Source organism: Mixophyes fleayi, chromosome 4 (assembly GCF_038048845.1).
Source record: "Mixophyes fleayi isolate aMixFle1 chromosome 4, aMixFle1.hap1, whole genome shotgun sequence".
Lineage (NCBI taxonomy): Eukaryota > Metazoa > Chordata > Amphibia > Anura > Limnodynastidae > Mixophyes > Mixophyes fleayi.
Window position 1 is genome coordinate 130855864 of NC_134405.1, and position 24366 is coordinate 130880229.

General features: G+C 49.9%; 1 protein-coding gene and 1 long non-coding RNA gene across 2 annotated transcripts in view; one reads left to right on the plus strand and one right to left on the minus strand.

Annotated features, from left to right (window-relative positions):
• The first annotated feature begins 2000 nt into the window (after nucleotides 1-2000).
• On the plus strand, nucleotides 2001-5043 carry LOC142152055 (uncharacterized). The gene is made up of 2 exons (XR_012691290.1): nucleotides 2001-2082; nucleotides 2118-5043. It is a non-coding gene; the product is annotated as an uncharacterized LOC142152055 (long non-coding RNA).
• The window catches only part of CSPG4 (chondroitin sulfate proteoglycan 4), a 98357-nt gene continuing 76317 nt past the window's right edge, over nucleotides 2327-24366 (minus strand). The window contains exons 6-10 of the mRNA XM_075208267.1: nucleotides 9013-9208; nucleotides 7652-7783; nucleotides 7402-7568; nucleotides 7133-7316; nucleotides 2327-4452 (exon numbers count right to left, since the gene is read on the minus strand). Coding sequence (XP_075064368.1) covers nucleotides 2357-4452; nucleotides 7133-7316; nucleotides 7402-7568; nucleotides 7652-7783; nucleotides 9013-9208 — 2775 coding nt within the window. The 3' untranslated portion in view covers nucleotides 2327-2356. The remainder of the gene's footprint in view (nucleotides 4453-7132; nucleotides 7317-7401; nucleotides 7569-7651; nucleotides 7784-9012; nucleotides 9209-24366) is intronic.

The window sequence follows — 24366 nt, forward strand, 5'->3', positions numbered from 1 at the left end:
TATTGCCGGTTTTACGGTACCGCAATAACGTGGATTTTCGTACGCAACCCTATGGGCTGCGAATTAATTGCGGTAACGTGGATTAAGTTCGTGGCGCGATCCCGTGGACCGGAATTGTAATTGAATATGCCCCTATAAGTTTTATCACCTTCATTCTTTCACCTTTAATAATTTCCAGCTTGTTGGGATGGGCAACGGAGTACTATGCATTGGAACACTATATACTTCATATGTACGTTTAAATATACCATTCATCTTGTTTAGTTTGAGTGTCATTGCAAAGGCCATTCAGGTTACCAGAGATTCCTTCAGTGGAACCCAAACCTACCCTGGCATGGCTGATACATGACGGTGTTCTCCCCACCACCTATTTCCCGAGTGCTCTACCAGGCTGGTTTTACTTGCCACTGGCTTTTGGAGCCCATCAAGTCCTGTTATAATAGAATAAACCATTATTTCTCCTCCTATTAGTGCTTGTTCTATGTGAGCACTACCGCCAACAGTGTATGTTAGACCACTGACCACCATTCTGACCAGTCCTGGGAGGTGTGGGCAATAACCTTCAACATTTTTCAATATTATTGCAAAATATTACAGTGCCCCCCACACAGCCGGCAGAATTTTCTGGGGAGAACACTGCATGAGAAAATATATTAGTAAGATGAGAGGACACTATGAATCTGAGTTGAGATATAGAGTAATTGGGTGAAGTTTGCACAGACACAATTCTACAGGTCATCCAGGAAACTGCAGGCACAAAACGGTGCCCTCTACTCCCTCTCAATCTTCTATGTCTCAGCTTTCTTTTATCTGTGATATTCTGCTTTATTACTAACAATTTATTTTATTACATTTGACAGACATGGCATATTGATGAAATCACAGATTTTTGTTTATGAAAAGGGGAAACAGGACTGATGAAGGTGCAGAGACAGTATTGTTATATGTGTCTACAATACATATAAATAGCAGATATACAGAAATTGAGATGACAAAAAAATGATCTTCCTGTACCGTTGGCAGCATACACATATCCCCTTAATATTGGGCCCTGAAAACAATTAAAGGGTGAGAGACGTTACTATATTTTTTTCCTATCCAAAATGGGTTTAGCAGCTTCCTGAGCTGCGGGAGGGCTTCTAGAAAGTCTGTATGATCAAATTTTATATTGAGGTAGTTTGGAGCTTCTCCCAATTCAATATATATTACTATACTTATGTCTTAGGTAATTATGGTGATCCTTTCTGGGGTATTTTTTTTCCAGCTTTACAGTATATTTATAATTTCAATGTATGAGAACCTGAAGAGCTTACACTCATATTTATACCTGAGACTGACACATGCACAACAACATGCAAGGCTGGTATATAGGGAAATTGCTACAGTGTGATAATACTATAGGGGTGAATGTCTTGTGAAAGATACTTGTTGTTTTAAGTGGTCGGATCTGATGTGGACCAAATCTTGATCAACAGACTAGCAGAGACACATTTTATAAATCTTTCCATAATTTCTATAGATCTCAGCAAATACTAGTTTCCCAGATCAGCCAGTAACATCCTTGAATTGGACTTCTTGTCCTGTAAATTAATAATATTTTAGATTGCATTGTTTAAAAGGTTACTTTGGGTGCCATGTAAGTTCATTGCCTCAATCAATAAAATTAAAGGTATGACCCATGTTACAAAGGCCATACAGGGAAAGAATCCTGAACTTAAGAACTGTGACTATAGACCTGCAAATTCACAGAACGTATTGAGAGTTTGCATACAGGGGCACATATTATGAAGTAGTAGTGTCAAAGAACAAGAAATCACATGAAGAAATCAAGAATAAACCTTCCGAATACATCTGTAACATATGTACAAAAAATATTTGGTCAGCATTGTGGACAGGGTCAATCTGGTGCAGACATGCAACCTATGTGTTTGTCTGTCCAACTAAACATAAAGCCCTGAATAGTTTTAGTTGCAGAGGCAGATCAGTCAGGGCTAATCCTAATGATATATGTTGTCCAATGTACCTCCAATATATCCTCAGGAAAACAAACTATGAAACTGTGCCCCATATTAAATTGTCCAGGTACAGGGAAGATGTCCTCGTTATAATTAGTTCAGTTTCTGGGGTACACCTGCTGGATGATGCTTGGTCTAGTCCAGCTTGATTTAGTTGTGAAAACAAAGATTTGAACATCTTGAATATGTACTAAAACAGGCCCACACTGCGTTGCTTTGAAAAAGAAGAGAAGATTGCTGAATATGGGAAACAGTACTCCCACTTTGTTCTCCATCCTGAGTGTTGTTGGGAGGAAATCCCCCGCATTAAGTGCCTACCCAGGAAACATGCCTTTTTGCATTCACACCCAGTATTGGCTGCCAGTTTGTTTATTTCCTCCAGCACCATTGCCTCTATGTCCTCCAACCTCACAAAGAGGGATATCCCTTTCAGGCTCAGTTGGACGAAATGTTTGCCGATCCGTGGCTCCATTCTCAGTCTTAGCAGCAGAAGTGGCTGCTTTTTGGACATGATGCATTCCCATCTTTTTCCTGCGTACAAAATATGCTAGAAGAAGAAGACCAATTGCAACTAAAAGCAATACTAGACAGACAGGAAGTATAATACTGTATACATGTGCACTCATAAAACCAAGGACTGTAGTGTCTTCTGCTGGACTGGGTGAAGTGGATTCATTCATACTGGAACTGTTCAAGAATACATCCTGTGTTAGGGCTTCTGATGACATCCAAAGATCTGGTGTCAAAGTATTAGACTTTGTAGCATTGATGGATATGTCTGGATATGTGGTAGGGTCTAGTATTGGTGTCAATGCTGAGTTTCTTGGTACCCAATTTATAGTAGTAATTAAATCAGTAGTAGAAACTAATTCTGTTGTGGTTTCTAACTGTGTTGTTGACTCGCTGCTTGCGGATGCTGAAAGAGTGGTTGGCCCAAGACTTGTAGAGTGTGTGTGAGTTGTGAACATCATGCTTGTGGATTCTAAAGTCGTTGTGGATAGGTCTAAACTTGTTGTGGTCTCCAAGTGCCCAGCAACTTTGAGCAGGGTGGCACTGTAGGAGTGGGAAGAGTTGTAAGGTACAGTACTAAATCTCACAGTAACATTTGCTGGAGGTACTTGATGGGCACTGAGCATCAGTGAAAGCCGGTCACTTCTTATGTCTGTTCTACCTTGCTCATCTTCCCATAACTCCACACCAATAAGTCCACTATCGAGCTCCATTTGTGTAAAGACATTAGTGCTTGTTCCCTCTCCTCTGCTACCCTGATAAGGGAATTTCACCAACCTTCCTCCCCTTGGCTGGCGAAGAACTATGAACTGAGGGACACTATTTGTATATTTACCCAGTCCACCTGCATCAACAACATCTGCCCCTAGCTTAATAGTACATCCTCTTGGCCATTGTTGCCTATCTCCTATGTTCACCATAGCTGATACTACTACTGTCACTTTTTCAACAAAAATTTCCTCACCCTGATTGGAGATGGCAAGGAATTCAAAGTCATCTTGGGTGGATAAGAAACTGGTGAATTCATAGGATACTTCACCTTTATTTACCTGTTCCCATAGAAACTCTGACCTTGTTTCCTGACCAACTACTACCTGGCCATACAATGGCTTCCTTGTCATTTTGTACAAAAATGTATGTGCTATTCTGCCCAATGTCGGTGATATATCTCCTACTGTAATCTTGGCCCTGCCGGATGCCTGTTTGACTTCCAGAATAGCCTGATGGACTGGGAGCACCTTTACAGGTAGTGTTCCTAGAAGAGGAGTGTACTTTCCATCGGTAACATTAAATCTAATTTCACCTGAAACGGCAGTGGAGTTAGCCAGGAGGATGATCCTTGCATTGACAAGATCGTCTTGTGTGAATTGTGAGACTGGCATAGCTTGACTTCCAACTGTTTCCACTGATATGCCCACTGGTAAATCCAGTATGGTATAAGCGATCTTATCAGGGGAAGATAGGGAGTTGCCTAAAGATAAGTGATCTTGAGTAAGTGAAACATATGAGCCCACTGCCAGGTGTAAGTTTACCTTTGGTTTATGTATAATGGGAGGTATCAGGGGTAGACTAGTAAATGTTATGTTAAAGGACTCATTGATCAAGATACCATCATTATGATTGGGTTCTGGTAAAGCCTGGGATTTAGGCCATAGTCGGGCCGTGAACTGGAAACGGTCCTCCATACTGCCAGGTTTTGTATGGGTAAAAACCAGACTTCTGTTTTCCAGATGTGACTGTAAGAAATGAGCATTGTGTGGGTTGAGCGTGGCACCATCAAGAGAAAGATGGCCCTGTGAAGGGAAACTGGTAACCAAGAAAACCACGTCATGAGAGATTCTTGAGACAGTTGGATTTGTTAGAAGGTTGGAAGCATCAAGGGAGTTAAGAGTGATGAGTGAAGAACCACCTTGCAGGATATGAAGACCTGTATAAACATAAAAATGGTATATAAAATACTAGAAATCATAGCAACAGGACAATTATCACATCTTGACCATATCTAATAAACCCTGTGTGGTATTTCCAAGATTAGTTTTTTTGCCTACACCTGCGTACCTACAACACACTGCTCCATATTGTTCTGTTTCTGTGATTTTTTTTTTCTTTTACTATACAACAAGCTGAACAGTTGTTGCATTAGTTTGTGGGGAAACCTAGAATAACAAGGAGTCCAATGTTAACTAGGATTATGGAAGGAACAAGATGAATTGTGCATGGATTAAAGCTGGGATCTACAGATGCAACTTAAAGTAATGTTTACACGCTTTTATTAAGTTTAGTTTACCCTTTTTATATTCATGAAGAATTCCCTACTTGAGATATGTGCGAGAGCGGTGGGTAGGGGTAACAGGTTTATATTGTTGATATTTGTGTATTCAGCTGTACAGTGTGTAATGGTGTAAGTCCTGCAAGCTCCAGTCTAACCTGCATACATACAGAATGTTCTACTGCATAAGACATTTTATTCTAAATTACTTTTTTGGTTGAGTAGCAAATAAAGACTGATGTGTTTCTATTTTGATTGATCTGATACAGTGGCGCATGCATGAGAGGTTTCTGGGTCTCCAGAAACCCCCCCTCCGCTAACTAAGTGCCCACCATAGTGGCACTGTCCTATACAGCAGCCGCGGCGCTGTCAAAGAAGCGTCCGCGGCGGTGCTATATTGTATACAGCACCGCCGCGGACGCTTCTTTGACAGCGGTGCGGCTGCTGTATAGAACAGCGCTGCGGAATACATGCGCAGCAGCTCTCTTGCGGGGTTTTTTTTTTTTGGCAGGTCCTGACAATCCTGCGTGCGCCCCTGTGATAGTTATGTTGCTATAACACACATAACTAACTGCACCATTTTTCACTGAGCATATCACTAATACTTGCACACATTTTAAAGCAATGTGTAGAGATACTTTGCTGTACAACAGGTGAATCTGGGTGTGGAACACTTTATACTGACCTAGGGCACTTACCCCTCAGTCACTTGTGGCATTTGGATATAATACAATTCAGTTAAAGTTTAAGAACCCCTCTTTATTACATATGAATATGTATGATAACTAAACACTTGGGCTGACAAACTGCATTTCAAGATGTAAACATTTTGGTAATCAGGCTAACTAGTGTGCTAATCAAATTGCCTCTCCACCACTGGTCCTCTTCTCTAAACGGAAATCTCAGCCCTATAGACCGGTGAGAATCAGGGAGCCAATGATGGAGTGAGAGTGCAGCCTAGTGAGTGACATGCTGTCTATCCTTATTGACAGGTTAATGGATGCGGGAGAGGAATTTATTTTCAATGTTTTCATGAGTATCTAATTCAAATAAATTACAAAAATAAAAATAAAGCTCCAGTGGCGACAGGTCGCCTTAAAGACAGCCTAAAGGTGAAACATCAACTTAAATAGATATGATAAGGTAAATGGACTTATAACTAGTTTTTATATGAACTCTGAAGTCTGAAAGTCAAAACTTTTCTACAACACCCCCTCCCAAACTTCATGTTGCTTGATGTGAGAGAAGGAAGCTTTACCACATCTTGTGAAATTTAGGATGCATGAGACACTTTAACAAGCAGTAGTTCTGTTGCTTGATGTCTGTAGTTAACGTTAGGGGCCTGCCCAAAGCGATAGAACTAGGTAATGAGAGGCCCAGGAGCAAAAACATAGTGGCGTTTTTAAGATACAAGGGGACTAAAGATACAATTAAAATAATAATAATAACCATAAAGGGACAGTATAAACTGTAAATTGACAGAGCCTGTACATAGACAATACATATCGGTGCACTCCTATTCAAACAAAATATACCCATAGTCAGAGATGATCTTATAGAGTCCCTGCCAGCCACAGTGACTTCTCCATGTAGTTACCCAGGTATCCCAGTGGTCATCTCAAACCTCTGATATGTCGCAAAGTGCCCAGTGGACGAGGCCCAATACTAAGCTGCAAACAGAGCTCGTGACTTACTATTGCCCCATGAGACCACAACCTGTTTCAGGCACCATATTAGAATGGTCAAAACACAGAACTTGCATGGATACTTGTGTCTTCCTTGGAAGTCATGGCCCGCAAAAAATAAAAATAAAATAATGAATGCTGAGCCATCAGGAGCTGGCCTGCTCAAAGGTAGTTCCTGCTAGTTAAGCCCGTTGCCTGGTCCATGCCTGAAGCTTGAATAATGCAAAGGATAGGGTACAATATTGTAGAAAAGGAGTTCTTACTCTTATGTGCTGGGGCTTTTATTAAAAAAAGAATCAACCATTTTAAAAAAGCAACTAGATCACATTGAGGTTAAACTTTGTTATATTTCCAGTTTAATTTCTTGACTTGCACAGTCTAGCAGACTTTAATTTTTCATTTTAAGGACTGCAAAACATGCCGAGAAATTAAGTTATTTATGCTAAATAGCTTATACCTCTGTAATATGCAAGACGTTTATAGAAAGATAAAGGGACACAAAAAAACTAAAGTTTGCAGTATATGAAGGACCAGGCAATCCTTGGTTATCATTGTGCAATAATATGTAGTATGTTCAAGTAGTTGGTTGTATGCCATTGGCAGATAATTATTCCAGACTTCATTTCCCATAAGTGTGCTTCAGTGAGTCTTACCTGTGTTCTTCCAGAGATGTGTATGCAGCTGTGGACATGGACTCTGGAATGACACTGTCACATTCATGATATACCGCGGGGACACTGCATGTGGTGATTGTACATGGAATGAGAAGTTATCCTGAGCAATCCAAAAAGGGGCCGGAGTTGCAATGTGCTGGTAAAATATTAAACCTGCATCTACCTGCAAATAAAAAGGAAAGTGCTGAAAGAGTCTAAAAGGGGTGAGGAATTGGCTAATTTGTGTACAAGGACATATATCTACTTACCTCTGACTGACTGAAGTTAGTCAATACTGCCCCCTCAATGTTCCCCCCTCGTATGACCTGACCAATCTGTGGAGGATAATCAATGTAATACACCAACACAGGCTGGATGTCCTTCCTTTCATTTGTCACTGCGCTCAGGTGCTGACTGGTGATTTGTTGTAAGGATCCTGCCACAAACATAAAACACATTTAGAGCATGTGTCTGTAGAGAGGATACCCTACTGTACATATGCAAATAATTGCCACTTACGTGGACACGCTATGAGGTTTTCCAAAGATCTCATGCTGACTGTGATAAGTGTGGCTTGGATGCGGAAAAAGTGCTTCTCTGATTCATTTTCTCCATCAGAAACTATGAAAAAGAATCCGCCATCCAACTCTCCTGAGTGGGGAAAATAAAGTATTCGCTAACCAAAGTAGTACTTTTATTAAGCTATCAATCAGTTTATTGTCCCTATCTTCCCTTCCCTGTTACAATATTCACACAGTTCCCTTTCCAAATAAGTTTACGAACATCTTCCTAACCATTCATAACTTGCTTCTCCTTAACGTGCTCCAAGCATTCATTCAATCTCTGGTCTATCCCTCGCTTTCATTTCCATACCCTCTTGTTTCTCACTGTCATCCACTCACCTACCTCCTGACCACACTCCTCTGCTAAACCACCTGATCCATCTATCATCCACTCACCTACCTCCTGACCACACTCCTCTGCTAAACCACCTGATCCATCTATCATCCACTCACCTAACTCTTGACCACACTCCTCTGCTAAACCACCTGATGCATCTATCATCCACTCACCTACCTCTTGACCACACTCCTCTGCTAAACCACCTGATGCATCTATCATCCACTCACCTACCTCCTGACCACACCTCTCTGCTAAACCACCTGATGCATCTATCATCCACTCACCTACCTCCTGACCATACTCCTCTGCTAAACCACTTAATCCATCTATCATCCACTCACCTACCTCCTGACCACACTCCTCTGCTAAACCACCTGATCCATCTATCATCCACTCACCTACCTCCTGACCACACTCCTCTGCTAAACCACCTGATCCATCTATCATCCACTCACCTACGTCCTGACCACACTAGTCTGCTAAACCACTTAATCCATCTATCATCCACTCACCTACCTCCTGACCACACTCCTCTGCTAGACCACCTGATCCATCTATCATGCACTCACCTACCTCCTGACCACACTCCTCTGCTAAACCACCTGATCCATCTATCATCCACTCACCTACCTCCTGACCACACTCCTCTGCTAGACCATCTATCATACATTCAACTGCCTGCTGGTCCTCTTAACTGCTGAAACATCCTCTACCAGCTCTCATTCACTTACCTACATGTCACCCACTCTCACTTGACTCCCCTTGCTCTTATCTGCCTAGCTACCTACTCCCACGATCATCTGCTCATCGGGCTGCTACCTGTTGTCATCCCCTAACCTGCCGGTCTCTTACTCCTATCTGCTCAGTTACCTGCCTGTATTTTTATCCACCCATCCATCTGCTGCTCCCCACTCTCATCTGACCATTCAACACGATTGCAAGACACATAAGCTGGTTCTGATAGTTGACGTCCTCACCTCTGTGCACGAACTGCACAATTCCTTCTTCCAAATCTCTCTGTGAGAAACTGGAACCTCGCCCAGGGACTCCACTGACAATCACTTCTCCATTGGATGGGGGAAAGAAGGAATATACCAGCTCCCTGGGCAATGAGTCAGCATCAATAGTAAGCAGGGCTTGTGGGGTAATAACTGCAGTATCACCTTCCAATATCTAATGTGGCAGAAACAAATCTTGTGTCACATTAAACCTCCGGTACAAACACACAGCCATAAAAATATCACGTAATTTGTAACACAGGATAAAGGCATACATTTTATCATTTTTAATGCCACTCCCACAATATATTGACTTTTTTTTAAAGCACACATATGAAAAAATATTCTTCATATATGTACACTTTTATTTTTACTAAAATAATGCCTTGTATAATAAAACCTTCCCGTGTTCTTTTGTGTAATCTACTAGTGATCTCCTATAAAACCCTGCTAGCATGTTTCCTGCCCCTCCCATACCTGTATGGAGTCACCTTCTTCTCTCAGGGCTCAGATTCCCAGCTCAGTTTTCATCAAGGGCTCACATGACTTGTAGCAGGTGGATAATTGATGGAAAGGTGGGAGGGGAGAGGCAGAAGCCTTCTGAGCCAGTAAACAAAGAATAAGCGCTGTATACACACCAAGCCAGATCTGTACACATGGTTACAGGAATGGTGATTAATTGTGCACAGTAAGGGCGTGTACACCTGGGCTTCTGGCTTAAAATAATAAAATGTAAGTGAATTGAGCTTTACTGCACAAACACACCAAAATAAGGTTGAGTGTAACTGCCTTAAGATATGAGAATTCTGAGGCACCAGAGTATTGCATAATATTATACAAGTAATAGCTGTGTAAACCTGGAATGCTGAATAATACACACAATGGAAGTCTCTTGTAATTACACCTGCGGCATGTTATTATTATTTATTTATGTTATGATATTTTGCTTTATCTGGGTCAATACACAGGTTTGCTTGTCTTTTGCTGATGCTATATTCAGTGCAAGGTAGTCTATTTATTATCATATGGAGATAGATCTGCTTTTCTATCACCTATCACCATAATGTACACAGACAACCTCGCAGAAGCAGCTGCGATATTGGCCCAGATCGGTAAGAGTTAACTTACCAGTTCGCCGGCCCAGTCTCAAGGGATATGCGTGTGCATGACCAGACTAGCGGGCCATGCATGCGCAGTCCTGGGCTTTCAGTTCAACTTAGTGAACGGAAATAAAGTTAAAATTAGATATAAGTATTAATATATATACAGTGTGTATATATATATATATGTATACACACACACACACAGTATATATATATATATATATATATATATATATATATATATATATATGTTTATATTTATTTATATAGATATTAAATATAATGTGCATTGAAAAATTGGGGAAGCTATCTTTGGTGAGACACGAAATGTGAAGATGGCAAAAACATTGGTTTTCGCAGGAATTAGGGTTTTTCTGCCCTATAATAAATAGACCCCAAGGTGCGATCATTATAGCTTTAATGGCTGTGCAGATTATTGATCTCTATAGACAACTGGATGTCAATACACATTTCCTGTGACATTTTCCTGAAAGCACTGACATCTCTCTTGCTATAGAGATCAATGATCTCTATTTGTACAAAAACATTAAGGCTTTGAGCCACGCATACAATGGGCACAAAACCCTCCATCACACAGTGAGTTTGTTTGCAGTTTGTCATACTGGATTAAACGGCAATTACATTAAGAAACAGTTACACCTACAATGAAAAAGGCTTCATATATCTATTATAGTATTTCATGATAGAAAAGAGGTAATTTTTGTTATAACCACACTGCGTAAAGCTGGTAATGTGGAGGACTTACCTGGCCGGGGCCGTCGTCATCCCTCGGGCGGCGGTTCCCTCAGTTCAGCCGGGACGGTGAGCCAATCAGGGCTCACCTCCCGGCCATTTCAAAAGGCAAAATGGCGGCGGACCAATCCGGGCCCGCCATGTCATCACGTGGCGTCGCGTCGACGCTACGTGATGACGTTAGCGCGGCGCCGACTATTTAAGTCGGCGCGCGCGCCGCCATGTTCAGTTCGTCGGCGGGGAGAGCAGGAAGAGGACGTGTCGCGGAGAGCTGCGGGATCAAGACAAGAAGAGAAGACAGCGGAGACCAGCAGTGGCGGTAGAGAGCCCTTGTTAGGGCTAAGAGCGCCTCTGCTGCCTGAAGACCGGCGTGATCAAGACAAGAAGCCGGCGGCAGAGCGTGGAAGCAGCGGCAGACGGGGAAGGAGTCCAGGAGAAGCTCCCCGAAGACAGCACCAGGTAAGGCCTTGCCAGGCAACTCCTCTCCCGGGCCCACGCCCGCAGCACATTCAGTAAAGTCGGGCACTAGGCCCGTGGGCACCGTCGGGTACAAGGCCCGTTGGCACTAACGTAGGGGCACAAGGCCCAAGGACCTGGGCACTAGGCCCCAACAAAGTTAGTGGGCCAGTAGGCCATAGTATTGATGATAAAGGGGACAAGCCCCTATTAGTTAGACAGGGGGCGTGAGAGCCCCAGGTACAAGGGCACAAGGCCCTTAGGTAGTTAGTGGCCTAGAGGCCATAGAAAGGCCAGAGGGCCTGGTTAGGGGCTGGTAGCCCGTAGGCTATTAAGGGCACAAGGCCCTCAGTCAGTTAGGGAGGCCACAGGCCTCAGGCAGGGGCTAGGACCCCTAGGTAGTAGGGCATAAGGCCCTAGTGAGTGGGCTCAGAGCCCTGAGTTAGAGAGGGGGCTGAGGCCCATGAAACAGAGCAGAAGGCTCTGTGTAGCTGGGCAGAGACCCATGGTGTGTAGGGCATAAGGCCCTGGTGGTGTGTGGTAGAGGCGTGAGGGCCTCGTGAGTGTAGGCGCGGTCCTGTGTGAGGTGAGCACACGTAGTTAGGGGGTACAGTAGAGCGGAGGCTCCTGTGGTGCTGTAGCAACCTGCTGGTTGGCTAACAGCGGTGTGCTCTGGTAAGTAGCGTGCAAAGTACTGTATACTGTATTTATTCTGTCTGTGCGGCGAGTATAGTTTACATTACGGTATTTTGGGGTGTGCTACATAACTGTGTCCAGGGGCAAGACGTCAGGCCCCCATTAAAGGTAGGCTCTTGTTACCTGTGTTTCCTGTGCTAACCCGTGTTGTGGGGACAAGTGTAGTTACCAGCATACACATAGTCAGGGGAGAACACACGTAGTTTCCCTGTCCCTTAGGTCCCCGGGGTCACACTGGTACCCAGAGGGGGTGGCTGAGTGAGTCGGTGGCAGTGCAGCACACCTTGAGGCAGTTCCAGGGGCGGCCGTGGTTCTGATCAAGGGTCCTCAAGGCCGGTTCCGTGCAGGTGGACCTGTGGTTCCGGACGTAGGGACACGTGTGAGATACCCGAGTACAGGCAGTCGGGCGGTTCAGTTCGATCGGCTGTTCCGTGCGGCAGTCGGCCCGCGGGTTAGTGTGCTGTTCTACTGAGCCTCAGCCGGGCTTAAAGAACCGGTCCTTAGGGTCCGTGGGTGACCCCATAGCAAGAAGGCAGCTTCTTGGTACGACCTGGGTGAGGGGGTTAGGAACCGCCCTCCGGTTTAGGCTGTGAACACCGGCTGGTGTTCCCCGTAGCGTGTAAGTGAGCAGTTCCGTTAGTGCACCACACCTAGTTAGTCATAGTGGTTTGACTTAGTTGCGTTGCCGACCATTAGAACGTTGTTAGGGTCGGGTCGCTGTTGTAGTCAGTCCAGTTTTGTGGGTGCCATCTTAGTCTCACGGAGAGCGTAGAGGGAGGCTGTGTGTTCTTGTCATCCGCAGGAGTCGGGAAGGTGCAGGAGAACCGGATCGGAAGTGGGAGTGTCCCGGTGAGTATCACGCTCGATTCCCCCTTTCGGTTAGGCCCTCACCGGCAGGTGTGTGTGGTACTTGAGGCGGGATTAGTCCTCGGACTAGTCTTGGCCTTCAGTGCCTGTAGTCCCCCGCGTCTTGGCAAGAACAAAGTGAGGAGGCGGCAAGTGAGCTTGGACTGACCGTGTCCTTGTTCTTTGCCGTAGTCTCGGACAGCCCTTACCTGGTAGGCACGGCCGTAATCTCTGTCTCTTCCGTAGAGGGACGTGATTGGAGGTGGCGGGTTGCGGCTGCGGATCTGCTGGGATTGGATCGCAGCTGGGATATTGGAGGCGGACTGGAGGTGACCATCGTTTACAAGGTAAGTTCTTTTGTGTTGCGTCTGTCCCTGTCTTTCCCCGCAGGGGGCGTTACATTTTGGCGTAGTCGGCAGGATTCGCGTTCGTGATGACGGATTCACGACCAACCACGCCTCGCGCCGAGCGCAGCCCGCCTAATGTGATGGCTGTGGGTGCCGCGTTGTCCCACCTGCCGAAGTTCGATGGAAAGAATCTTGCTTTCGCTGACTGGCAGGAACGGCTGCATGGCACTGCCCGGTTGTATCATATCACCGGTGCCATGAAGGTGGAGCTGGCTCTGAACGCCCTGGAAGGGGATGCCAGAAAGACGGTTCTTCTTCGACCCAAACCAGATAGGGACACCTTGGGCGCCATCTTCAAAATCTTGGAAGAATTGTACGGTGACACCTCCTCTGCGGCAGTTCTGAGGAAGAGGTTCTTCGGGCGTGTGCAGAGGGAGGACGAGAGTCTGACCCAGTTTGGCAACGCTCTCCTAGAATTGGCGGGAGAACTCTGGAAGAGAGACCCACGGGGGTCGGCCGCCATGGGAGACTCGGATGTGCTACTGCGAGACCAATTTGCCCTGGGGCTCTGGAACGTGCCGCTCCGGCACATTCTACTGGACAAGGTGCGGGATCAACCTAACCTGGCGTTCCAGGAAATACAAGCGGAGGCTGTGTCCCGGGATAGAGATGATCACTACGGGCCTTATGCGGTAGCGCCCCAGCAGGTCCTGCTCACCAGTAGTCCGTCCGAAGCAGAGGCCCACCCGTTGGAGAGTTGTGTGAAAGATCTAAAGGAAGCTCTCTTAGCCATGAAGGAAGAAGTCGCCCAATTGCGGCAGGAAGTCCGTCGGCCGAGGGATCGCCGAGGTGAAGGGGGACCTATAGAGGAACGTCGAAGCGCCCCCAGGTCCCAGCAGGGCCCAAGACCGGGCGTTCGCTGCTGGAGATGCCAACGCGTGGGACATTATGCCCGTAACTGTCCCGAACCTCCAAACCAGGCACCGTTAAACTAGAGTCCCTCGCAGTGAAGGGGCCACCCGCGGGGGAGATGGGGGCAAACCCCAACTTCACCAACTCTGCTGATTTGGTGGGGGAGTGCCCTACAGTAGTAGCCACGTTAGGGGGTAAACCACAGCAGTGCCTGCTGGACACGGGGTCTCAGGTGACCACTATGTCGGAGCGGTGTTTCCTGGAAAACTACGCTCACCTGCAGAAGAGCCGGGCCCAAACGTGGATTAAGCTGACCGCCGCCAACAATTTGCCCATCCCTGTCGTGGGAGTAGTCTGGTTGGAAATTGAAGTATGCGGACAGACCTTGGGAAAGAAGGGCATTCTGGTGGTTGGTGGAGAAGAGCTTCGTCATGGCCCGGTGATCCTGGGGATGAACGCCCTACAGAATTTGGATCAGGCCTTATTCCACGCCAAAGGGCCTCGATACTGGAGAGAGTTGGACGTACCCCGGCCCGTGCAGCGGGTTTTCCAGAGGATGGTACGACGGTGTGATGAAGAACCGACTGAGTCGGGACTGGAGCTCCTTGGCTACCTACGGACCAACTATCGACAGACGGTCGAAGTACCCCCTGGTCAGGAGGTGCTGCAATATATGGAGGTGAGGACAAACCGGAGATTAGAGGGAAGAGTGGTGTTGGTGGAACCGGTCAGTCCGGAACGAACGGCGGAAGGACCGCTTGTTGCCCGTGCGTTGGCCAGGGTACATCGAGGAAGGGTACCCGTGCGGTTATGTAATGTGCAGGACCATACTCAGACGATGGGTCCTGGTACGACTGTCGCTCGAGTTATCGCCGTGGAAGCAGAATAGATTGGAGATGACCGGCAGATACTTCTCAAACCCGCGTCAGAACAACAAGGGGGCTTGGCGGTCCAGGTGGAATGTGACGATAGCCTGTCCCGCGAATGGAACGGCAACACCATTTTGGAACAAATGGATGTTTCCTTGGAAGGGATCGAGCCTCGGGATGTTACCCGTTTACAGCAGATATTGTGGGCCAGACAGAAAGTGTTCTCCCGAAGTGAAGAGGATTTTGGGTACACGGAGGAACTGGAACATAATATCCGTACCGGAGACAGTCTGCCCATTAGGGAGAGATATCGGCCAATCCCGCCCAAGTTGTACCAAGAGGTCAAGCTGATGATTAGGCAGATGTTGGATAGCCACGTGATTACCGAAAGTAAGAGCCCGTGGGCAGCTCCTATCGTCTTAGTACGGAAGAAAGATGGCGCTATCAGGTTCTGTGTGGACTATCGGCGGTTGAATAGCTGTACTGTCCGCGACGCGTATCCATTGCCCAGGATTGAGGAATCGCTAGCTGCGCTAGGGAAGGCGAGATATTTCTCCACTCTGGATCTTGCCAGCGGATACTGGCAAGTACCAGTGGCGGCAGAGGACCGGCAGAAGACGGCCTTCATCACGCCAATGGGTCTGTTTGAGTTCTGTAGGATGCCTTTTGGGCTCACTAATGCTCCCGCCACCTTCCAACGGTTAATGGAGAGATGTCTGGGAAACCTGAACTTCGACGCTCTTCTGATCTATTTGGATGATATCATCATCTTCGCTCCCACGGTCAAGGAACATCTGGATCGACTCGACGTCGTCCTACAGCGCTTGGAGAAATTCGGCCTGAAGTTGAAGCCGCGAAAGTGTCATCTTCTGAAATCTCGGTTGGAATACCTGGGACATATTGTGTCCCGGGATGGGGTGAGCCCCACTCCGGATAAGGTTTCTGCGGTGTTGGACTGGAAGATCCCTCGAACGGTGACGGAACTGAGAGCATTTCTGGGGTTAGTGGGCTACTATCGGAGATTAATCAAAGACTTCGCGAAGGTGGCTGGCCCGCTGAACGAATTGTTGAGGGGAGTTGCCACTACGGCTAAGAATCAAGCCATAGCCTGGGGAGACGCTCAGGAAAAGGCGTTCACGACGCTCAAAGAAGACCTGACGACGGCTCCGGTGTTGGCGTACGCTGACTTCGAAAAGCCCTTCGTTCTGTATACCGATGGAAGTCTCAAGGGCCTGGGGGCCGTGCTAGCACAAGTCCAAGACGGCAAAGAACGGGTCATTGCCTACGGAAGCCGGAGTCTGCGGGATTCAGAAAGAAACCCCGATAATTACAGTTCCTTTAAGCTGGAGTTGCTAGCAGTGGTTTGGGCAGTAACCGAAAAGTTCACGGAATACTTGACCGGCGCTGAGTTCGACATAGTGACCGACCACAATCCCTTGGCCTACTTGGGCACGGCCAAGTTAGGGGCGCTGGAACAGCGCTGGATGGCTCGGTTGGCCAAGTTCGGATATAAGATCCGGTATCGACCCGGAAAGGCTAATGGAAATGCGGATGCGTTGTCCCGTTATCCCCTGCAAGGGCCGGAGGGGCCTAGTGATGAGGACAGAGAAGGGGAAGAGATCCCGGATCTGACCCAGTTGACATCTCCTGTTTGTGCTCTGAGTGTGCCCAAGACGACCGTAGATTGGGCCGAACGGCAGGCTCAGGATGCTCCATTGCGGTGTGTCCGCCGATGGAAGCAACAGGGACATTGGCCCTCTAGTGAAGAACGGCGTCGACTGTCTATAGCCGGACGACGGCTATTGCACAGATGGGATCAACTGGCAGTGAGGGAAGGGGTGCTAGTTCGCCGAGCCTACCTGGAGCAAGAGCTCCGTCCTGTATGGCAGGTGGTGGTGCCTGAGTCCATGGCGCCGGACTTGGTACTGGAAGCCCATGAAAAAGGCGCTCATCTCGGGGCGGCCAAGACCCATCAATGGCTACGCAGGCAGTACTGCGTACCTGGCGCCAAGGCGTTGGCGGAAGAGGTCTGCTGAGCCTGTCCACGATGTGGGGTAAGTAAGGCTGGGGAGCAGCATGCGCCCGTGCAAACCATCCAGACGGGGCGACCCTTGGAGCTGCTTATGATTGATTACGTCCTGGTTGGGGAGTCAAGTAGTGGTCATAGCTACGCGTTGGTCATGACCGACCACTTTACGAAGTTCACCGTCGTCGTGCCCACACGAAACCAGACTGCGGAAGCAGCTACGCGCGCCATTGTGGAGCACATCATTCGGAGATATGGGTGCCCGGAGCGGATTCACTCGGATCAGGGAGCCTGTTTTCAGGGACGCCTCATGGAGGGTCTGTGTGACACTTATGGGGTACAGAAGTCCCGGACCACTCCTTATCACCCTCAAGGTAATGGCGCCTGTGAAAGGTTCAATCGGACCTTGCTGCAAATGCTCAGGGCTCTGGAGGCTGGGCAAAAGAACCGCTGGCCGGAGTTCGTGCAGGACTTGGTGTGGGTATACAATAACCGGGTACATAGTACCACCGGTTATACCCCATACTTCCTTTTGTTTGGGCGGCCTGGAAGGGAGTGGCGTGATTTGGAGTTGTCCGTCCCCGAAGAAGCGGACAGTTGGACTCCCAGCGGCTGGGTGACCGAGCAGAGGAGGAAGCTGAAGATTGCCGGGGACGTGGTTAGGGGGCAGCTACGGTCCAAAGTCCATCACGGACCAACCAACAGCAGGGCTTCCCCCTTCGTAGTGGGTCAGCGAGTACTGGTAAGAGTTAAGAGGCTGGGAAATAAACTCAGCGATCGGTGGGAAGTGTTGCCACATGTAGTGCAACGGCGCATGGCTCCTGACCTTCCTTTGTATGAGGTGGTTCCTGCGGAAGGGACTGGAAGACCGCGGGTGCTACATCGGAATATGTTACGTCCCTGTGGTTTTCTGGATTTGCCTTCCGACGTCCAGGAGAGAAGTGAGCCAGATCTTATACCCGCCCCGACGGGGGTGGATTGGTGGGCACCAATGACCACCGAAGACGTTGTTACTCCGGATGCTACTCCAGTGAACATGGACCTTCCGACACCGCCGCTTCAACCTAGAAGATCGCAGCGACCGAACTGGGGCCAGCCTGGAGAACGTTATACTGACCCGGATTTCGTGTGGACCAGGGTTTTGTCGGCAGGGACTGCCGACATTAAAAAGGGGGGAAATGTGGAGGACTTACCTGGCCGGGGCCGTCGTCATCCCTCGGGCGGCGGTTCCCTCAGTTCAGCTGGGACGGTGAGCCAATCAGGGCTCACCTCCCGGCCATTTCAAAAGGCAAAATGGCGGCGGACCAATCCGGGCCCGCCATGTCATCACGTGGCGTCGCGTCGACGCTACGTGATGACGTTAGCGCGGCGCCGACTATTTAAGTCGGCGCGCGCGCCGCCATGTTCAGTTCGTCGGCGGAGAGAGCAGGAAGAGGACGTGTCGCGGAGAGCTGCTGGATCAAGACAAGAAGAGAAGACAGCGGAGACCAGCAGTGGCGGCAGAGAGCCCTTGTTAGGGCTAAGAGCGCCTCTGCTGCCTGAAGACCGGCGTGATCAAGACAAGAAGCCGGCGGCAGAGCGTGGAAGCAGCGGCAGACGGGGAAGGAGTCCAGGAGAAGCTCCCCGAAGACAGCACCAGGTAAGGCCTTGCCAGGCAACTCCTCTCCCGGGCCCACGCCCGCAGCACATTCAGTAAAGTCGGGCACTAGGCCCGTGGGCACCGTCGGGTACAAGGCCCGTTGGCACTAACGTAGGGGCACAAGGCCCAGGGACCTGGGCACTAGGCCCCAACAAAGTTAGTGGGCCAGTAGGCCATAGTATTGATGATAAAGGGGACAAGCCCCTATTAGTTAGACAGGGGGCGTGAGAGCCCCAGGTACAAGGGCACAAGGCCCTTAGGTAGTTAGTGGCCTAGAGGCCATAGAAAGGCCAGAGGGCCTGGTTAGGGGCTGGTAGCCCGTAGGCTATTAAGGGCACAAGGCCCTCAGTCAGTTAGGGAGGCCACAGGCCTCAGGCAGGGGCTAGGACCCCTAGGTAGTAGGGCATAAGGCCCTAGTGAGTGGGCTCAGAGCCCTGAGTTAGAGAGGGGGCTGAGGCCCATGAAACAGAGCAGAAGGCTCTGTGTGTAGCTGGGCAGAGACCCATGGTGTGTAGGGCATAAGGCCCTGGTGGTGTGTGGTAGAGGCGTGAGGGCCTCGTGAGTGTAGGCGCGGTCCTGTGTGAGGTGAGCACACGTAGTTAGGGGGTACAGTAGAGCGGAGGCTCCTGTGGTGCTGTAGCAACCTGCTGGTTGGCTAACAGCGGTGTGCTCTGGTAAGTAGCGTGCAAAGTACTGTATACTGTATTTATTCTGTCTGTGCGGCGAGTATAGTTTACATTACAGTATTTTGGGGTGTGCTACATAACTGTGTCCAGGGGCAAGACGTCAGGCCCCCATTAAAGGTAGGCTCTTGTTCCCTGTGTTTCCTGTGCTAACCCGTGTTGTGGGGACAAGTGTAGTTACCAGCATACACATAGTCAGGGGAGAACACACGTAGTTTCCCTGTCCCTTAGGTCCCCGGGGTCACACTGGTACCCAGAGGGGGTGGCTGAGTGAGTCGGTGGCAGTGCAGCACACCTTGAGGCAGTTCCAGGGGCGGCCGTGGTTCTGATCAAGGGTCCTCAAGGCCGGTTCCGTGCAGGTGGACCTGTGGTTCCGGACGTAGGGACACGTGTGAGATACCCGAGTACAGGCAGTCGGGCGGTTCAGTTCGATCGGCTGTTCCGTGCGGCAGTCGGCCCGCGGGTTAGTGTGCTGTTCTACTGAGCCTCAGCCGGGCTTAAAGAACCGGTCCTTAGGGTCCGTGGGTGACCCCATAGCAAGAAGGCAGCTTCTTGGTACGACCTGGGTGAGGGGGTTAGGAACCGCCCTCCGGTTTAGGCTGTGAACACCGGCTGCGTTCCCCATAGCGTGTAAGTGAGCAGTTCCGTTAGTGCACCACACCTAGTTAGTCATAGTGGTTTGACTTAGTTGCGTTGCCGACCATTAGAACGTTGTTAGGGTCGGGTCGCTGTTGTAGTCAGTCCAGTTTTGTGGGTGCCATCTTAGTCTCACGGAGAGCGTAGAGGGAGGCTGTGTGTTCTTGTCATCCGCAGGAGTCGGGAAGGTGCAGGAGAACCGGATCGGAAGTGGGAGTGTCCCGGTGAGTATCACGCTCGATTCCCCCTTTCGGTTAGGCCCTCACCGGCAGGTGTGTGTGGTACTTGAGGCGGGATTAGTCCTCGGACTAGTCTTGGCCTTCAGTGCCTGTAGTCCCCCGCGTCTTGGCAAGAACAAAGTGAGGAGGCGGCAAGTGAGCTTGGACTGACCGTGTCCTTGTTCTTTGCCGTAGTCTCGGACAGCCCTTACCTGGTAGGCACGGCCGTAATCTCTGTCTCTTCCGTAGAGGGACGTGATTGGAGGTGGCGGGTTGCGGCTGCGGATCTGCTGGGATTGGATCGCAGCTGGGATATTGGAGGCGGACTGGAGGTGACCATCATTTACAAGGTAAGTTCTTTTGTGTTGCGTCTGTCCCTGTCTTTCCCCGCAGGGGGCGTTACATTTTGGCGTAGTCGGCAGGATTCGCGTTCGTGATGACGGATTCACGACCAACCACGCCTCGCGCCGAGCGCAGCCCGCCTAATGTGATGGCTGTGGGTGCCGCGTTGTCCCACCTGCCGAAGTTCGATGGAAAGAATCTTGCTTTCGCTGACTGGCAGGAACGGCTGCATGGCACTGCCCGGTTGTATCATATCACCGGTGCCATGAAGGTGGAGCTGGCTCTGAACGCCCTGGAAGGGGATGCCAGAAAGACGGTTCTTCTTCGACCCAAACCAGATAGGGACACCTTGGACGCCATCTTCAAAATCTTGGAAGAATTGTACGGTGACACCTCCTCTGCGGCAGTTCTGAGAAAGAGGTTCTTCGGGCGTGTGCAGAGGGAGGACGAGAGTCTGACCCAGTTTGGCAACGCTCTCCTAGAATTGGCGGGAGAACTCTGGAAGAGAGACCCACGGGGGTCGGCCGCCATGGGAGACTCGGATGTGCTACTGCGAGACCAATTTGCCCTGGGGCTCTGGAACGTGCCGCTCCGGCACATTCTACTGGACAAGGTGCGGGATCAACCTAACCTGGCGTTCCAGGAAATACAAGCGGAGGCTGTGTCCCGGGATAGAGATGATCACTACGGGCCTTATGCGGTAGCGCCCCAGCAGGTCCTGCTCACCAGTAGTCCGTCCGAAGCAGAGGCCCACCCGTTGGAGAGTTGTGTGAAAGATCTAAAGGAAGCTCTCTTAGCCATGAAGGAAGAAGTCGCCCAATTGCGGCAGGAAGTCCGTCGGCCGAGGGATCGCCGAGGTGAAGGGGGACCTATAGAGGAACGTCGAAGCGCCCCCAGGTCCCAGCAGGGCCCAAGACCGGGCGTTCGCTGCTGGAGATGCCAACGCGTGGGACATTATGCCCGTAACTGTCCCGAACCTCCAAACCAGGCACCGTTAAACTAGAGTCCCTCGCAGTGAAGGGGCCACCCGCGGGGGAGATGGGGGCAAACCCCAACTTCACCAACTCTGCTGATTTGGTGGGGGAGTGCCCTACAGTAGTAGCCACGTTAGGGGGTAAACCACAGCAGTGCCTGCTGGACACGGGGTCTCAGGTGACCACTATGTCGGAGCGGTGTTTCCTGGAAAACTACGCTCACCTGCAGAAGAGCCGGGCCCAAACGTGGATTAAGCTGACCGCCGCCAACAATTTGCCCATCCCTGTCGTGGGAGTAGTCTGGTTGGAAATTGAAGTATGCGGACAGACCTTGGGAAAGAAGGGCATTCTGGTGGTTGGTGGAGAAGAGCTTCGTCATGGCCCGGTGATCCTGGGGATGAACGCCCTACAGAATTTGGATCAGGCCTTATTCCACGCCAAAGGGCCTCGATACTGGAGAGAGTTGGACGTACCCCGGCCCGTGCAGCGGGTTTTCCAGAGGATGGTACGACGGTGTGATGAAGAACCGACTGAGTCGGGACTGGAGCTCCTTGGCTACCTACGGACCAACTATCGACAGACGGTCGAAGTACCCCCTGGTCAGGAGGTGCTGCAATATATGGAGGTGAGGACAAACCGGAGATTAGAGGGAAGAGTGGTGTTGGTGGAACCGGTCAGTCCGGAACGAACGGCGGAAGGACCGCTTGTTGCCCGTGCGTTGGCCAGGGTACATCGAGGAAGGGTACCCGTGCGGTTATGTAATGTGCAGGACCATACTCAGACGATGGGTCCTGGTACGACTGTCGCTCGAGTTATCGCCGTGGAAGCAGAATAGATTGGAGATGACCGGCAGATACTTCTCAAACCCGCGTCAGAACAACAAGGGGGCTTGGCGGTCCAGGTGGAATGTGACGATAGCCTGTCCCGCGAATGGAACGGCAACACCATTTTGGAACAAATGGATGTTTCCTTGGAAGGGATCGAGCCTCGGGATGTTACCCGTTTACAGCAGATATTGTGGGCCAGACAGAAAGTGTTCTCCCGAAGTGAAGAGGATTTTGGGTACACGGAGGAACTGGAACATAATATCCGTACCGGAGACAGTCTGCCCATTAGGGAGAGATATCGGCCAATCCCGCCCAAGTTGTACCAAGAGGTCAAGCTGATGATTAGGCAGATGTTGGATAGCCACGTGATTACCGAAAGTAAGAGCCCGTGGGCAGCTCCTATCGTCTTAGTACGGAAGAAAGATGGCGCTATCAGGTTCTGTGTGGACTATCGGCGGTTGAATAGCTGTACTGTCCGCGACGCGTATCCATTGCCCAGGATTGAGGAATCGCTAGCTGCGCTAGGGAAGGCGAGATATTTCTCCACTCTGGATCTTGCCAGCGGATACTGGCAAGTACCAGTGGCGGCAGAGGACCGGCAGAAGACGGCCTTCATCACGCCAATGGGTCTGTTTGAGTTCTGTAGGATGCCTTTTGGGCTCACTAATGCTCCCGCCACCTTCCAACGGTTAATGGAGAGATGTCTGGGAAACCTGAACTTCGACGCTCTTCTGATCTATTTGGATGATATCATCATCTTCGCTCCCACGGTCAAGGAACATCTGGATCGACTCGACGTCGTCCTACAGCGCTTGGAGAAATTCGGCCTGAAGTTGAAGCCGCGAAAATGTCATCTTCTGAAATCTCGGTTGGAATACCTGGGACATATTGTGTCCCGGGATGGGGTGAGCCCCACTCCGGATAAGGTTTCTGCGGTGTTGGACTGGAAGATCCCTCGAACGGTGACGGAACTGAGAGCATTTCTGGGGTTAGTGGGCTACTATCGGAGATTAATCAAAGACTTCGCGAAGGTGGCTGGCCCGCTGAACGAATTGTTGAGGGGAGTTGCCACTACGGCTAAGAATCAAGCCATAGCCTGGGGAGACGCTCAGGAAAAGGCGTTCACGACGCTCAAAGAAGACCTGACGACGGCTCCGGTGTTGGCGTACGCTGACTTCGAAAAGCCCTTCGTTCTGTATACCGATGGAAGTCTCAAGGGCCTGGGGGCCGTGCTAGCACAAGTCCAAGACGGCAAAGAACGGGTCATTGCCTACGGAAGCCGGAGTCTGCGGGATTCAGAAAGAAACCCCGATAATTACAGTTCCTTTAAGCTGGAGTTGCTAGCAGTGGTTTGGGCAGTAACCGAAAAGTTCACGGAATACTTGACCGGCGCTGAGTTCGACATAGTGACCGACCACAATCCCTTGGCCTACTTGGGCACGGCCAAGTTAGGGGCGCTGGAACAGCGCTGGATGGCTCGGTTGGCCAAGTTCGGATATAAGATCCGGTATCGACCCGGAAAGGCTAATGGAAATGCGGATGCGTTGTCCCGTTATCCCCTGCAAGGGCCGGAGGGACCTAGTGATGAGGACAGAGAAGGGGAAGAGATCCCGGATCTGACCCAGTTGACATCTCCTGTTTGTGCTCTGAGTGTGCCCAAGACGACCGTAGATTGGGCCGAACGGCAGGCTCAGGATGCTCCATTGCGGTGTGTCCGCCGATGGAAGCAACAGGGACATTGGCCCTCTAGTGAAGAACGGCGTCGACTGTCTATAGCCGGACGACGGCTATTGCACAGATGGGATCAACTGGCAGTGAGGGAAGGGGTGCTAGTTCGCCGAGCCTACCTGGAGCAAGAGCTCCGTCCTGTATGGCAGGTGGTGGTGCCTGAGTCCATGGCGCCGGACTTGGTACTGGAAGCCCATGAAAAAGGCGCTCATCTCGGGGCGGCCAAGACCCATCAATGGCTACGCAGGCAGTACTGCGTACCTGGCGCCAAGGCGTTG